The 17595-nt window shown below is 39.9% G+C and overlaps 1 protein-coding gene across 1 annotated transcript in view; it reads left to right on the top strand.

The window, feature by feature from the left end:
- thsd7aa (thrombospondin, type I, domain containing 7Aa) overlaps positions 1–17595 on the top strand; it is a 189141-nt gene that overhangs the window by 56774 nt on the left and 114772 nt on the right. The window contains exon 2 of the mRNA XM_084379897.1: positions 11768–12974. Coding sequence (XP_084236023.1) covers positions 11768–12974 — 1207 coding nt within the window. The remainder of the gene's footprint in view (positions 1–11767; positions 12975–17595) is intronic.

The raw sequence follows: 17595 nt of genomic DNA, 5'->3' as shown, positions 1-17595 counted from the left end.
GTGTTAGTAGCAGAATGATTTGGCCATTACTCGTTTACAGAAACCCCCTAGAAATCTTTTGTTCATGGGGACCTAAACACCATCTATCTAATTAGATTATTGTTTCAATCCTATAGAACATTGCAGCAGTAAGGGATTCAGTTAATTTCTCCTGGGTCTACACCAAGACCGCTTGTCTTCCTTTTCTTGATTGCATAACTAATAGATTTTTACACAGCTTGAAATCGTCTTCACGTGGATGTTTTCTTGTGATTTAGATTGTTAATGTCTTGTTTGTGTAGTATAGTTAATTCTCTGCACATTTCAAGTTGATATAACACTCCTTTGCTTTTTCACATATCCCTGTGAAAGTGTTATGTCATTGACATTCTTAAAGGTCAGAGTAAGCCAAAAAAAATGGATTTGAGACTGAAAGAGCTGTTACATGGAATAATTTACAGTGCCTATAAAAAGTGTAAAGTATAAAAGTATCTTCTGAATATAATTTAGCTTTTTTGACAGAAAAATTACAAAAAAAAAACTGTAATGTCAAAGTGAAAGCAGATTTCTACAAAGTATTGTCAATTAATAAAAAACATATAATGTACAAAAAAAGTTATTGCATAAATATTAACCACCTTTAAAGTGATTCAACAGAGGTCCAGCCAATGGTGCTAGTAGTCTCACAATTATTAAAATGGAGATCACCTTATTGCAGTGAATGTGTCTCAAGTTATTGTAGTATAAAGAAACCTGTGTCTGAAGGTCCGGTCACTGGTTAATCAATATTCCTGGCTACATTTACACAATGAAGAACAAAAGAACACTTGAGGTTATTCAGTTAAATCCATGATTAAGAAATGGAAGGAATATGGTACATGTTTAAATCTGCCTTGAGCAGGCCGTCCTCACAAACTGAGTGACTGTGCAAGAAGGAGACTAGTGAGGGAGGCCACCAAGACACCTATGAGTACTCTGAAGGAGTTAAAAGCTTCAGCAGTTAAGATTGGAGAGACACTGCATACAACAACTGTTGCCCCAGTTCTTCACCAGTCAAAATTGAATGGGAGATTTTCAAAAAGAAAGCCACTGGCATGTGGGAGACTCCAAGGTCAACTGGAAGAAAGTTCTTTGGTCTGATGGACCAAAATGGAGTTTTTTGGCCATCAGACACCAGACCCTAACCCCACCAGTCCACATGGTGGTGGCAGCATCATGCTGTGGGGATGCTTCTCAGCAGCAGGTCCTGGAAGGCTTGTAAAGGTAGGGGGTAAAATGAATGCAGTAAAATATAGGGAAATCTTGGAGGACAACCTGATTCAGTCTGCAAGGGAACTACGACTTGGGAGAACATTTATTTTCCAGCAAGACAATGGCCTGAAGCATACAGCAAAAACTACACAGAAATGATTTAAAGACAACAATGTGAAAATCCTGGAGTTGCTGAGTCAAAGCCCAGACTTCAAACCAATAGAGAATTTGTGGCTTGACTTGAAAAGGTCTGTTCACGCCTGATGCCCATGCAACCTGAGCAGTTTTGCAAAAAGGAATAGAGTAAAATTACAGTGTCCAGATGTGCAAGCCTGATTGAGATCTATGCAGGCAGACTGCTGTGATTGCGGCCAAATGTGCATCTACTACTGTAGACAGTGACTTGAAGGGGGCGAATCCTAGTCACATCTGACAAACCTGAGTAAAAAACAGATCACTTCGGCCCATCCAAAATTGAGTGCTAACTGAAAGGTCAACATCAAGAGTAATCATCTTGGAGCCGATATCTTTTCAAACTTTCATGGCAATCCATCCAATAGTTAATTTTGGTCAGAACCAAAGTGGTGGACTTACTGACTGACTAAAATTCTTATGTGCCACAATGCTATCTTGTAAATGTGAAAGCATACCTTACATGATAGATTGTTGGTTTTTGGCCATGCAAACATTTAAGATCTTTATTTAAATATACTTTTGCATCAGAAATGCAGGCCTTTTAAAGTACAGTGTGTAATATATGGAGTATTTAGTGGCATTTAGCGGTGAGGTTCTAGTTTGCAATACTCCCTCGCCCACCCCTCCCTTTCTGAAGACGTCGGAGAAGCTCCAGAAGTGACGGTGGCCCTCACGGACAAGAAATACTTTTTCTAAATATGGACACGTCCACAACAGTGTCGAGTATTTCTACTTATTCAAGTGATGAGGTGAGGATAGTATTTAGTTATTTAGTCTATAAAACTATAGGTTATAACAAAAAAAATAATTAAAAATATATATATATGATCATACAAAGAAATTATGGAGCACTGAAAAACATTCACAGAATTTATTAACTCAGCGATAAGTGGACTTCTCCTCAGTTTATCTGTAAAACTAAGTCATTACTTTGACTGTCTTTGGCACACTCCGAGCCCTAAATATCTTAGTTAGTTATTGCTCCATATGTTGTCTTACTGCAACAGAAGGAATAAATGTGCAAATGCTACTTTACCACCAGCTCTCTGAGAGGCACAAACTGAGGCTATGGTGAGCTAATATTTAATGTTATACGTGGCGGCATTTCTTTTCATTGAGACTAATGTACTGCTAATAACATTGTACATTATCTAGGTTTTGTACCATTAGCAGCAGGGAGAAATATATATTACGGTCAGCTGTAAATCTTTAACGATACTCTGACCTGTCCAGCAGAAAGCAGGCAACCTCTGTGACAGTCTGCAAACATTTCTCTTTCATCAGAGATTTCCATCTGGAAAAAGCAACTCCACCGTTTATTCTTGTTTTATGCCGTCGCTTGTCCTGATCTTGTTTACATCTCAGTTTTCGTTTCTTCAACAACAATTCGCAATTTGGGGTTCAGTATCTTGCCAAAGGACAATTAGACTGCATTGGCTGAGGATCAAACCAGACCCCCGATTAGTGGATGACCGCTCTACCTCCTGAGCCACAGCCATACAATGTTTTACTAAAAAGTTGAAACAAATAACTGATGTAATGGAGGTGTTCCCATCATGACCTTTTGAAATTGAACTGAACACTTAAAACCCATTTGGATCTTTTGTGCATGAACGAACATGAACACAAATAAACATCATACTTGACATCAGCAGATCCAAAATGGATTCAATCCATATGGATGTGTCAATAAGAATTTCACAAATACAAAGAAAAGATGGCTGATGCACATACAGTATTATGTCCTTCTTGAGATTCTAACCCAGGCAACAAAAACAAGACAGAATACAAGTCGATACCATCTGTTCATGTTTTGCTTCAGGTCTGTGTTACAATACCCAGAGCCAAACGCTGCATTTTACAAGCAGCATGGCCTGCTCTGTATTGCTGTAGTGAAGCTGTTTTCCATGTAGCGCAACACCCCAAATGAGCCGTGTAATGTCCCTTCCTGAAAGGGATGGCTCCATTATTCTGTCAAACCTAATGGACAATGCATGAAAGCTGGTTTGTTTGAGCCACTGGTGCTTCTACATACCTTTATCTAATTACCCGAGCAAGTTCTAGCTGTGTTATTATTCCCCCCATGCTCTCAGGTTACAATCTAAATATTGTTTTAATGCCAAGTATTGTCTTTGGCTTAGTGTTCACTGCTTTTGTGGATATACTGATATGCTTCATAAAGCCCTCCTCGGTGAGGTCTGGTTTTACAAATCGACCAAATCCAGCCATATTGTTGTACTGTGTTTGGAAGGCTGATAGTGTGCAATCATGTAGAGACGGATCTGTTTTCTTGCTGTACATTCCATTTGGCCAGTAGGGGGTCTTTAGTGACCCTGCAAACACAGACCTCTGTCCTGCCATTCCACACCAGCTCCCCCTTTGATCATGCCGTCTGCAGAGCAAAGACCAGAGGCACTCAGCCAGAGTCAAAACCTGAAAACAATTCGCCCTGAAACAAACAGGAAGGATTGGAAAAAGATGGGAGCCGACAAAGTGATGAAGTATAACCTATTTTAGTGAGGCAATGTCGATAAAGTTGAAACAGGGTTCAGCTTTCACTCGGGTTCTTGTTTCACATCCTTAGTGACACATTGAAACAGTAGAAGTGGGTTAAATGTATTCACTTCCTTTAATGTTTTTGTGATGAAGTTTCACCTGGTTGTAAAATAGCAAAATTACTATACTATGCTAGCGTACATATGTATAGAGCCAGAGACAGGAGAAAGGCAGCATCTTGACTTGGTGAAATCCATATTTCTTCCAGGTTTTATGCAAATTTGGCAAATTTAACAAAATTGCAACTAAATAATTTAGCACCTTATGGCCAGTCAAGACCTGTGACACTGAGATGCATCATCATCTCTTGTTTTATGAGGATGAGTTCAGGAGTCTCACAGCCTGAGGGAAGAAGCTGCTCTTTAGTCTGGTGTTACGGCAGTGGATACTTGCCAGGTGGCAGCAGGGTGTATGGACTGTGGCTGGGTGGTGATGAACAATAAAAGAAGGAAAGAAACAATGATGATGAAATCAACAATATGAGGGTGCAAGAGAGGTGCACCTGCACAAACAAAAGTCTGCATCTGCATCTACAAAAGTCATAATGAATGCACGAGAGTGGCTGAAACAACGGTGAAGAATAGTCCAGGGGCAGGAGAGAGATGATAAGTGAGTTAGCTAGCTAAGTCTGCAGTGGTATCAGTAACAGATTGCTTTCCCTTGAGCCTGTAGGGCTTGGCAGTTCTAATGTTGTGAAAGCTGCCCGGAAGAAGATCTCTGTAATGCACATACTGGCACCACAGGCTGGCTAGGACCCTGCAGACACTCGGCAAGTCCCCCGCCTCTTGCTCACAGACTCATCTGTGAGTCTGTGTGTTTAAAGGGGAAAGTATGGCTGGCAATCCGCTCACCACTGCCAGCAACGCAGACAGACCTGTGCACATGTAAAAAAGCTCATTACGGCATAGGCCACTTGCGTAGGTTATGGCGTCGGCTCTGTGTACAGCCTACTTGCAACGATAAATCAGCCTTTACTATAACACCAGAAGCCAAGTTTGGTGGAGAACCTGAAAGTCCCAGATTCTACTGTAGTCCATTCCGTTTTAGTGACAGCTTAATTTTTTTTTTTTTTTAGTTTAAGCACAAAATTAAGTTATTGGTCAAGAAAGATCATAAAAATACCAAAACACACTGGAGTGGGGCTTCAGAGAACATTTAGATGGAATTGTTGACAAGAGCACTCTTTTGTGCAACTTAAGGGATTTTTGTACCAAGCTGAAATATCATCTCCTTTTAAAGTTTAGACTGTTCATTTATTCATTGATCAATTATCTAACAAAATACAATTGCACTGAAATGTTTTTGAGTTCTTACAGCAAACATTGATACGTGCGATCGCGATTAATTAATCACAAAGAAAACGCTGGCAGACCAGGGCTCATAACATCAGGAGTGACACCTCCCATCCCCACCATGGACTGTTCTCGCTGCTGGACTCTGGAAAGAGGTTCTGCAGCCTTCGAAGCAGAACAGCCAGGTTCTATAACAGCTTCTTCCCACAAGCCAAGAAAAATCCCTCCATCCTCCCTCACACACCCACTCAGGACTGCTTCACCTGATTGTGCAATATAAATAATACACATTGTGCAATACATTTTTATATTTTATATATTATTTATGTTTACACTCTTTATTTATTTATTTTATGTAAATACTTGCTGCTGTCTTTATCCTGTGCTATATGAGCCAACTGCAACAAAATGATCTGCACTGTAAGGTGTAATTTGAATGACAAATAAAGAAAGTCTAAGTCTACCTGGCATCATTGTGCAAAAATGATGATTTTGTAAATTTAATAGATTAGGAGAGTGCTAATGACTTGTATGACTTGAATCAGGACTTACTTGTCTTGACTTGGGACTTGAGAGCAAAGACTTGAGACTTACGTGTTGTTGTGAATTACTTTGTCCCACCTCTGCTATAAACTAGTAAGTGCACCTTGAGTTAGGATTGTTATGTGTAAAAAATGCTTTCTTGGTCAAGAATGAACTTGATTTGTGGAAATTAATTAAATGATTTTTTTTTTCAAATCAAAAGTGAAAACCTATTGATGTTTAAGTTTTCACATTTTCAGGAAAATGCACTTTGCTTCACACTACAGTAACTCAATGATGCAGTACATGTGTGATCCAAAAGCTGTTCAGTGGGTCAGGGACTCTCAGAGCATTGTTTCTAAATGAAACAAATGTACCTTGTCTCTGGTACAAGAAAATTCAATCATTTGTTTGCTGTTTATTTTTGCAGTAGGCCTGTTATTGGATTTACAGCTGGAATAAGAATTCTTTATTTCACTGTGTAATGGAAAATGGCTCCATATGAGGCCATCCAGTAGTTAATGGTAAATCCCTAACCTTTTACAGTCTCTTTATCATAGACATGTGTTCAGCATATGAATACAGATTGACAGCCCGCTGCTGCTCTCATTTCTCTCGCCTTTGCATCCAAAAGACACTGGTGGGCTGCACATCTCACACTGGTTTCCATTATCCCTGTAAATGCCATTGCCAATCTCCTGTTTGGCACCATGTGAAAAGTGGGAGGGGGATTTGGAAGTCTCAGGGGCAGCAGCGTAGGGTGTGTCCAAAAAGAGCCATCCTGTAATTGAGGAATGAAATCATTTCACACAGGTCTCAATTTTCTTGTGCTGGCAAGCTACAGAGGCCACAGGCCTGCTGAAAAGCAGCTTTAGCCCTCCGTCTGTGGCCTGACGGCTATTATGTCGACTTATGTGTGTGGCAACTGTAAAGATATTGTTTACTTGCTTCAAAGGTTTTTAAATTGATTCGCTCTATTTTTCGCTCCATTGATTTGCATCTATCTACTGAACTAATAATTCAAATAAAATTAAAACCTAGATAGAAGAAAATTAGATTTTTGTGTGAAACTCTGAACTGAAGAATTTTGGAATCCACAAGCATAATTTTATAAAAATTTAGATGAACTTACTGCCCATTAGCTCTTTGTGTCATTGCAGGTTAATGAAGTGGCAATTTATGTGCGATATGTGTAGTTAAAATACACCAGTAGCCCTGCTTTGCATTTCTCCAAATGCCAAAGCAGTTCATGGGCCTCTAGTAAGACTCTCAGCATTTAAAGCTGCTACAAGGAACTCTTTGTTGAATCAGGTGGCCTCCATTGACAAAGCAAAACAAAGTACATTTATTTTTTAGTGCCATACAGTACCATCAGACTACAGAGCAGTTTCTTTAATCAGGCTGAGACCCCTCCAGTTATCCTCACCACGCCACAATAAAAAATTGTTTTCCTATTACGTATGACTTATCTATTCTGGAAAAGTTGGAATCTTCTTTCTATTCTTCTTTTTCTTGCTTATGCGTGTCATGTAGAGGCATCAGAATTAACAGGAGGTAGCAGGACATTTAAAAAGTTTGGTGGGTTGTGTCTTCTTTAAAGCTTTTATTTTAAAGTTTTTAAAGTGGGGGCACTGCTAGTATATCAGAGTTTATAGTACAATAGCAGATTGTTCAACTCTAGCTAATCATGTTACCTGTAATTGCATTAAAGGATCCAGTGTGTATGAATTAGTTGCATAAGCTGCTTAAAATGCAAAAAATGCAAAAAACATGAGAGGCCACGGAAGGTTGGTCCACAGGGCAAATGTAGTAGTTTCACAATAACACACAGACACACACTTGATCATTAACCTATTCGTATTGTTGATTGGAGAACACTTTTGTGTTTTTGTGTTGAGAAATGTTTAGATATCATTTAACTCGACAGTAGGGAGCACACTTCCAGGTAGCGGGTCATCTGGTCCGCCCACAGGACTGACACGAAACATTTACTGTATACTGATTAAATTATAAATATATTTATAAATTGACCAAGTGTCCAATTCCCGCTCCCATAGTGGAAGGTAAGGTTTGAAATGTATACATTTAAAACTGGCGAAACAATGGCGATTAATGTCCGGGTTACACTAGCCATCGGAAATCCACAGAAGAAAAAATATGTCATCTACGGGGTGCTGTAAAATCGCCATTTTTTTATTGAAAGAGCACCATCAAACAGCTTCATAAAAGAACACAAATAATATAACAGCCCATATAACTACACGAAGTAAAAAACGATACAAACAACGTGCAAGCCGTGGTTTCCACTGTAGCAGCACCTATAGCAACCACCATAGCAACAATATCATAACAGCCCCACAATTTTCTGTCGAAACCTGAAATAATCTTCGTAAAAACTAACAAACTAAAGACCACATTCATTCACTGAGCGAGGATTATGAAAATAAAGTGCATATTTCTCGATAAAAATGTCTTTAAAACACATTTTAATGTAATACCTATCTTAAAATATTGCATTTTTCACTGGAAATAAAAGGAATGCAGCCATGTTTTTTGTTCTTGCAGCCAAAAAATTGACGGTCACATGACGTAGACGCAGGCAACAGAAAAGAATAGGCCCCCCAAAAATTGTAGACATCTCACAATTTAAGAGACGTTATTGTGAAACTACTACATTTTGCCCTGTGGACCAATGTAGCTATTACACATTTTAATGTGAGACTGGGTTGTGTAGAGACATGAAGGTGCGACATGGCCTACTCTTTGGAAGATGACCCAGTCCCTCTGTAGAAATAAAGGGCTCCTTTTTAAACAACATAAACACAAAGGGCCCTATTTAAGCGGCCTATGGCACTGAGTCTGATGCACAGTGCCATAGATAGCTGCTAGTGCGTTTAGGGCATGTCCAAGTCCATTTTCCTTGCTAAGCCGTGGATGATCTAGCCACAAGTAAGGTGCACGGCGCAAAGGGGTTGTATTTAGACTCTGAATTAGTCATGGGTGTGATTTGGGTGGAACGACAACTCTCTTTGACTGCATATGAAGAATTCTGAGAGCTAAAACATGCATTCATGGAAATGTTTTAAATAACTGAAAGCATCCTCTCTCATAAAATGTGTGTGCATGTTGTGAACCTGCCTGTGTATGCGCATCATACTATCTGAATTATGCACGATAGCGATCCGCCATCAGTACACCTGACCAAACCTAACTTTTAAGATCAACATGCATAAAGGGACTACAACTTGCATTTCTTTGTGTAAGTTGAGCTGGTAGACAGCTGTAGCCCTTGTCTTTTAGCACATTGTGTATGGTCATTGAGTGCATCATGCTGCCCCAAAGGGCTTTAGTTAAACCAACCAATAAAGCTAACATCATAGGACCAGTGGAGAGTGGGTACCAGGCCAATTATAGCCTGTTCTGTCCTCACTGTTGATGTTTTGTCTAAGACTTTCACTTTCATCTTCTTTTTCCTCTTATTGTTGATCCTTCCTTTTCCTATGCCTGAAAACACTGCTTGTTACTTGGAGTTTAAAATCATGTTCACGCCTCATATCGCACTTACATGTATAAACGCAACCTGAAAAAAATGTTGATGATGCCACCCACAGTTTGTGCTAAATTTGGCAGAGATTAGTGGTCAGAGACTGGTCAACACAGATTATTTTTAAATTAAGCTCTTAGTCTAGTCAGCATATGTGTTAGTTTTAGATGTTTTATGATTATTTTGCAAAAAAATCTTAAAGATAGGGAATTCCCTCATAATTTTTGAAGTCTCTCGTCAGTAAAGTAGGGATATTGCTGATGGGTGTTTGTAGTATAAGAATGGAGGTGGGGTATGATAACATCCCGCCTTGAGTTTCAGCCATGTTGACACAGTGCCCTCCATGCCTCCTTGCTCTTCGATGTAGGCCAGTGTGAGTACAACCCAGCCTCCTTTAGCTTCTGAGCTCACTATCGGTCCTAATATAACCATGTCATTCAGTGGCATGTTCATAAATTATAGTGAACACCTGCATCGAGCTGAGACAATACTGCCTGCCAAGAAGCTTATACTTTATGGCTATACACACTGGCCCATTTAGATAGCTGGATATGGATGAAGATCCCTGTCCAGTTGGCTACTTCTCCTTGCAGCATGTAGCCTTTTGTCTATATTCTTAATTAGAAAATCAATTTATGGCTGTTTTCATCGCTGAACTCACCATCTCATCACTGACATAGTATATGCCACATTAAATGTTACATTAAATGAGCGGTGTGCATCAGAAAACCTATTCTTCCTGTGGTGGATTTTCTCATTTCCAGCCAAAGAGGATAATGGCAGTCAGTGAGATCTGTGACCGTAGCTGTCTATTGTGTCTGGGGCAGTTTCTTGCTACCTCTATTGATGTGTATTGATTCGGACCCTCTGCCTGCAGCTGTAAGCTATTTCAACATGCTCATTCTTCTGTTGACATTTTCATGGCTGTATCTCAACGTTATTGAGTGAAAACCATAAAGCACTTTTTAATATAGCCTCTGACTCTGACTGCAATAAATTACTGTATTGTCTGGTGATAGACAGCTATGGCTCAGATGTATTTTTCATGGCTACTCTCACAGGGAGTTTTATGCAGACAGTCTGGCAGGTCACTTCATTCGATGCAAATTTGCAATGCAACTGTGGTTTTGATGAATTTCTACTTTTAAGCCACTCTAGCAGCAGTCTGTGGGTTTGGTTGATCCACCACTTTCAGTGGATTCATTGATAAGATTGCCATTCAGATTTTACAGACATTACAAGATCACAAGAGGGTAAATCCACCAATTTTACACATTAAATTTAAAGATGTTTACAGGTCTTGGGAAGTATTACTGCGTATGTAAAAAAGTAGTACAAGCCTATTGTGGCTCTAGAGGAAGCTGCATGTAATCTGATAAATTGCCTCCAGTGATGTCACTCAGTGGCTAACTGATGTGGGTAATTTAGGTTTGAAACCAGTCCACTGGTCTAGCATTGCATTCTAGCATAAAAACAAATTATTTAAGTCGATAAAGCAGAACCAGAGATATGTCCTTCTTTAACGCACACATTCTTCTCCCTCCCCACAATGCAACTCTGCCTCCAAGTGACATCACTGGAGGCAATTAATCAGATTAAATGCAGCTTCCTCTGCTGCCACAAAAGGTTTTATAAGGAGTTACACTTTAATTTGGTGAGCTCTTGACTTTCCCTCTAGAGCCACATTAAGTGTTGACACTTTTGGTTTTCATTGTGACATCTTGACAAGTATTGGACAGATTGACAAAGAATGTTGTGCAGATGGTTTCCAAAGGATGAATCCTTCAGACTTTAGTCATCTCCAAAATTGTTATGTAGCACGTAACAGTGAGTAAGACAAATAGTTGAATGTTGGGTCTCATTTCCAGGTCATAAAATACAGTCGCTTTGCAATGGCGAGCCACCAACCCAAATGTCAGTACTTAATGACCTGGTAATGAGTCTCAACAATCTTTCTCCAGGATTGTGATACCCTGTAAAGAACAGCAAAATACTGCCAAAATCAGTGAGTGTACCAATGATGTTCTGGACGGTTTTTAATCACCAGCTGTAAAGCCTTCATGTCCTGGAACATGCAGAACCATGACAGTTTGTGATGTTTCCAGTCAGGATGCTTTCTATTGCTCCTCTATAATTTACTGTTCGCCTTCATGTTTCCTTTTAATTGAAACTGGCTCAACTCAAGGCTTATTGTCTGACTGTTTGACTGTTCATTTTTATTTGCTTGCTTTGTTTTAAACTCCTTTGTGATGTTGCTATGTTCTCAGAGCTGAGCTATAACTTCAATGACTACACGCTTGTATTGTACTGGAATTAAATCCTTAAAGAAAAGTGGATGAGCATTAACCAATTATTTCTCCTAACAGAAATAATTATATTTTCAGTCTCAGTTGGACCTTTCCCTTACCTCTCTGTCTTATCTTTACAGGTCCATGGGGTCGTTGTATGGGCAGTGAGTGTGGACCTGGTGGCAGCCAGAGCAGAGCAGTATGGTGTGCGCACTCTGAGGGCTGGACCACACTACACACCAACTGCGACCAGACGGAACGACCGGACAACCAGCAGAGCTGCTTCAGAGTGTGCGATTGGCACAAAGAAATGTACGACTGGCAGCTGGGTGCCTGGAACCAGTGTGTCCCAGTGTCAATGCGCAGTACTGGGGTGCAGCGCCCTGCTGTGTGTACCCGGGGAGAGGAGGGCATCCAGACCCGGGAGGTGGGCTGCGTCCAGAAAGCAAATGGCGAGCCCGCGGAGGATGCAATCTGTGAATACTTTGAGCCTAGACCACGTCTTGAGCAGGCCTGTCTCATCCCTTGTCCGCGGGACTGTGTGGTGTCTGTGTTCAGTCTGTGGACTCCTTGTTCTAAATCCTGTGGGATGGGTTTACAGAACCGGATCCGTTTTGTTCTGGCTCCTCCACTGTTTGGCGGGGCAGCCTGCCCAAACCTGACTGAGTTTCATACATGCCAACCAGGGCCCTGTGAGGGAGAGGAGAGCCTCTACAGCCTCAGGGTGGGACCCTGGGGGCCCTGCTCTGTCCCGATGCCAAGGCAAGCAAGACAAGCTGACAAACAACCCCAAGAGAATGACAAACTATCCACAGGAAGTGATCAACCTTCCAAAGAGGGCGACAAACAGCCCAGAGAGGGCGAAAAATTGTCCAAAGGAGATGACAAGCAAACCGCAGAGGGTCTCAAACTGCCCAATGAGGGCGACAAACAGTCCAAAGGAGGGGACAAACAGATCAGAGAAGGTGTCAAACAGCATAAAGATGGAGACAAAAGGCCCAAGCAGGGTGGTAAACAGTCCAAAGATGGTGACAAACCATCCAGACTCAACAGAAAAGTGGACAAAGCACATAGGAAACCAGACAGGCCATCCCGACAGGCTGACAGGCCAAAACGACAGAAAAAGGCTAAAAACAAAGAGAAAAGACAGAAAATGCGGGAGAAAGTTCGAGAGAGGTTAAGGGAGAAGGGTAAGGTGAGGGATCCTGAGACGAAAGAACTGATCAAGAAGAAGAGGAACAGGAACCGACAGAACCGCCCAGGAGGAAAGTTCTGGGATCTTCAGGTTGGCTACCAGACCAGAGAAGTGAACTGTGTGCATAAGAATGGGAATGTTGAGGCCCTAAGGTAAGTATCCTCATGCGTCACGTCACAGCCGTGATTCATGTCCATGGTTTCATGTACAATGATGTGTTTCTATATAATACCTTTGTGTGAGTATATGGAGCTAGTCTGGATAAAAGTTTTGTGTCAGCATTAAGACTGGAATAATGGTTTTGCATATTTATCAAGGTTAAAGTATTTTGGCGTTAGACCTCTCAGGATTTTGTAATATAAGGATTAGGATTGGATTAAACTGGATTGAATGTTGTCAGTAGGTGGTCTGTGATTTTAAAAGGTTAGGGTTAGGTGTCCAGCACAGGGCAAGGGTTTTGTAGGGATTTTGTACTTCCTGCCTCGACTGCAGTTAATACAAAAAATGCCCAAGGCACAGGCTTCTCATGGCATAATTGTTAGCGGTGCTAGAGAGAGAAAGTGACAGTGGGAAGCTCTCTGTCTGGATCTGCCCACACTGGAGGGTGATTACTATGTTATCCCAGAATTTCCAGTGTATAAATCTGTAGCATGATTTCTGGCACTATGTCTGCTAGTACCATGCAAAACAAAACATAATTGTGGCCTTTAATAAAATCTTTAAACAGACTCTAATCCCATTTAGCATCACATCAGACTGGAGGTTTTATCATGACAAGTCACAAGAAAATATCAACAAATCCTCCAGATTAAATGACATAAGATCCTCCATGCACTCAAGGGCTACACAGACACAGAAGCTGTTTTCTGATCTGACTGCCCTATTAGCCGGATAATGCTGTTTTTGTGTGCCCTCCTAAACTGTTACAAATCACTGTTGAAAAAGAGTTAGAGTTTTATGATTTTGGGTTCTCTTAAAGGTGCTATTTGCAAGAAAAGTTGATTTTTGAGTCTCATTCTCAACTCTTATGATGCCCTTGGTTTCCACGCTTTGGGATGGTAGGATGGGTCGGCCATCATCCAAAAGCATCAGTTTTTGATGAGTTTGGAAAGAGACTAAAAAATTTACTTTTCTTACAAATAGCACCTTAAAGCAACACTAGGTAGTTTTTCGACCTTAAAACAAGTTTTCTAAACTCAGTTAAGTGGTAGAATAACGGTTAATAGGATGAACGGTGACGCCCCTGCAGCCCGAGGGGGGTCGCACCGGCAGAAACCACACTGCGTATCTTCCCAGATCGGGTAGGTACATACCTGACGTAAAGAAGACCTGCTTCACGACATGTTTATTCATCGGTGGATTTAGCCAGCAGCTACTTGGATTTTTTGTAAACCAACGCCATGGCCAAGCCAGCTAAAAAAGCCAAGAAAGTATTGTCTGAGGAGGCGAACAAAGTGATATAACATGAGCCGGACATGGATAAATATTGGACCAGCTTACACTCGGTGGTGCGAGCTGAAAGAACTGATGGCGACCTAGTCTTGATGCTACTGGATTTGTAAGTCATAGATTACATATATACATATTTATTATCTCACCGACTTTTACTTTGAGTGGATTTGTTGTTATGTGGTGTTCATTGGGGCTCTATTTGTCCACAGTTTATAACCGTAATAACCTGTTTCGATAGCTTGCACGTTTTCATGTAGTGACTGTAAACGATGACTAACTTACTAAAACACTATGAACGTCTTGTCTTGAAAAGTTGCAGATTCCTTAGTTCAAGCAGATAATCAACGTAATTGTTGAACAGTGTGATCGGGAGGTAACGTTAGCATGCTACTTACTGTTGTCATACCGAGTTGGTTGTAGTTATTACGCCAAACACAACGTCAACTTGCGATTGTATTCAGTAACTCCCGAAAACGTAGTTATATTTTCAGACGTTACTAAACACATTCACGCCCAAGCGTTGTGTTTTGGAAGTAACTTAGTCGGTGCAATCACTACAACCAACTCGGTATGAGAATAATTATAGCATGCTAATGTGCTGTGCAGCCTATATGCTAACAAACTACCAACTGCTATCTCTGAATCTAGCTTGTTGTTGGCACTCGATTGAGGTTTTTTCAGACGATTTCGTGATTCGCTGGCTCTGTCAACAAATTCACGTGTATTCATTTTCCCCAGGGATGCTCATACAGCGACAGTATTTACGACACTGGTAACAGATAATTGCGCTTCTCAACCAGCCGGGGGTAGTAATGAGTCCAAACTACCTAGTGTTGCTTTAAGTTTAAGCACAAATATAACTTACAAACAGAGATTTAGAGGAAAATTGCTTGAAGGCTTTGTATGTAATTTTTGGACCATTTGATGAAACAAATATGTTGTCTTCTGAACCTCTGAAATGCATAATTTGCTCTGCTCCCAGTCAGTGTTGTGTTATTTAAGTCAGGTCAATTTGCAACATTAAATTCTAGTCTTCTTAATATCATGTCAGAGATATTACGACCATAAGGTATTGGTTCCACTGAAGTTTGTGTGAATTGAGCTTCCTATCATACCAATTGCAAATTCAATATACAAAATATATATACATACATATATATATATATATATGTATATATATATATATATAAGCCCTCATGCATTTCATGCCTTATGGATATCACTTCATAAATTGTTTACGCAGTGAATCAAGGAATAGCATCGTCATCTGGGGAAGGGTAAGGGTTGCTTTTTAAAACCAACAAAAGGAATACTTTTAGCCAAAAACTGAACAGCTGATACAATAAAAGAAGCACAACACTCCCTCAAGGATGAATGCAGAATTTAGTAAAGATTAATTATAAATAACCAACATATTTTGTCCATTGGAAGTTCAGAAAACCACTTTCAGGCTTGACACATTGTGCAACTTACATTGTTTGTAGCATGCTTTCACCTTAATAGCCAGGAAAACAGCACAGTACTTTACCTCCAGCGTCAAAAGGTGAAGATTTGGTGGATGGGCATGTAGCTTGTCCAAGTTACATGCAGGATACTGGAGTTGGCATCAAAGGCATGCAAATAATGCATACTCTTGTTTTTAAAGTTGCAATATGTAAGAACTGGCCACCTGTTGAATTCTTACTCAGAACAAAAAGGGGGTGGCATATCACCAGAGTAACCGCTAACTGCTGCTAACTGTAGCTGCTGTTAGCTAGTTAGCTTAATTAGGACTAGGAACTTGTAGCACCGGAGAAGTATTGGTGTTTACACCACTAGCATTGGAGCTTTGGACTGGGATAGGCCAGGTCCAGGTTGGCATCTTCTCGTCAGCAAAACTAAACAGCTCTGCATGTGCAACTCGTTACATTATGTGACATGAAATGAGCTGGGCACGTACAGTGTCGTCCTGTCATTCATTCTGTGTGCGAGGACTGAAGGGCTGCATTTCACCAACCTACACACTCAAAACAACCATCGAAGAGTTACAGTACAGGAACAGAAGAGCATCTGTGTTTAGGACCTGAGCCAACAAACTATTAACCATTTCATGTAAAATGTGACATATCCAGGATTTGTACACAGTTTCAATCAGTCAATAAGTTTCCGCTTTGTCATTTTCCGTGGCAAAAATATTCACAGTGGGAAAAACATTGTGACAAAAGTTACAGTGCACAGCAGCAGCTTTGAATAAACTATCAGCCTACCTGCTGCAGTCTCTTATCACCTACTCCAAAAGTGTTTCTTGTCAGGCTATGCAGGAGGTACACATTGATAAATATGGAAGCCCATTCCTGCCAGTTAAAGAAAAGGATAAGATAAAAACTAAGCTTGATGAAAAAATATTTCCATGATAAATCATAATTTTAAGGGAGAAAAAGCCATAATCATGAGATAAAAGATAGAAATTATGAGATAAAAAATTCCAAATTATTATTAAATTATTAAAAGATAGAAATTATGAGATAGAAAAATCCAAATTATTAGATAACTATCATTATTATCAAGTCATTATTATGAAATACAAATTCAAAATGATGTAATAAAAAGCCACAGTAACGACATAAAAACTGTTTAAATTACGAGATGAAAATAATAAATATGAGATAAAAAGTTGAAATTATGTGAAGTAAATTATGAAATGAAAGTCATAAGTATTGGTTAAAGTCATAATTATGAGATTTCAGATTCAGATTACTTTTCTGGATCGATAGATCCAATAGAAACAATAAGGACAATAAAGTACTATATACAATATACAAAAAACAATAAAGTACTATATACAATAAAAGAAATACCGAGGTAAATAAAATAAAATGCTGAGGTATGGAGGAGTAAAGTGGAACATAAGGTGCAAGTCCTCCGCCACCTCCTCCAGGGTGACAAGCTTAGAGCCAACAACAGACCCTGCCTTCTTTATGAGTTTGTTCAGTCTGTTGGCATCCTTTGCTTTGATGCCTGCACCCCAGGACACCACAGCGCAGAAGCAAAAGGCTGCCATACACACCTGTGCTGGCTGACCTGAATAAGTAAGACTCCACCTACAATCAAATATCTTCCGGACAGGTATAGATTAATCAATAAATTAACATAAACAAACCACTTACATATATTAAAATTAATACATTTAAACTAAAGCCTTAATTTGCTGACTTAAATATAAACCCTTCAAATAAGTTTGAAATGGCTTCTACAAGTCCGGCCCCTAATTATAAGGCAGGAGATCTTATAATTAACTTAAATTTATCAAGGCTATTTTTTCTACATTTTTGTCTTTAACTG

This window comes from Pagrus pagrus, assembly GCF_965226575.1.
Source record: "Pagrus pagrus genome assembly, chromosome: 17".
NCBI classification, from domain to species: domain Eukaryota; kingdom Metazoa; phylum Chordata; class Actinopteri; order Spariformes; family Sparidae; genus Pagrus; species Pagrus pagrus.
The sequence above is the reverse complement of the archived record's forward strand: the minus strand, read 5'-3'. Positions and strand labels throughout refer to the sequence as shown.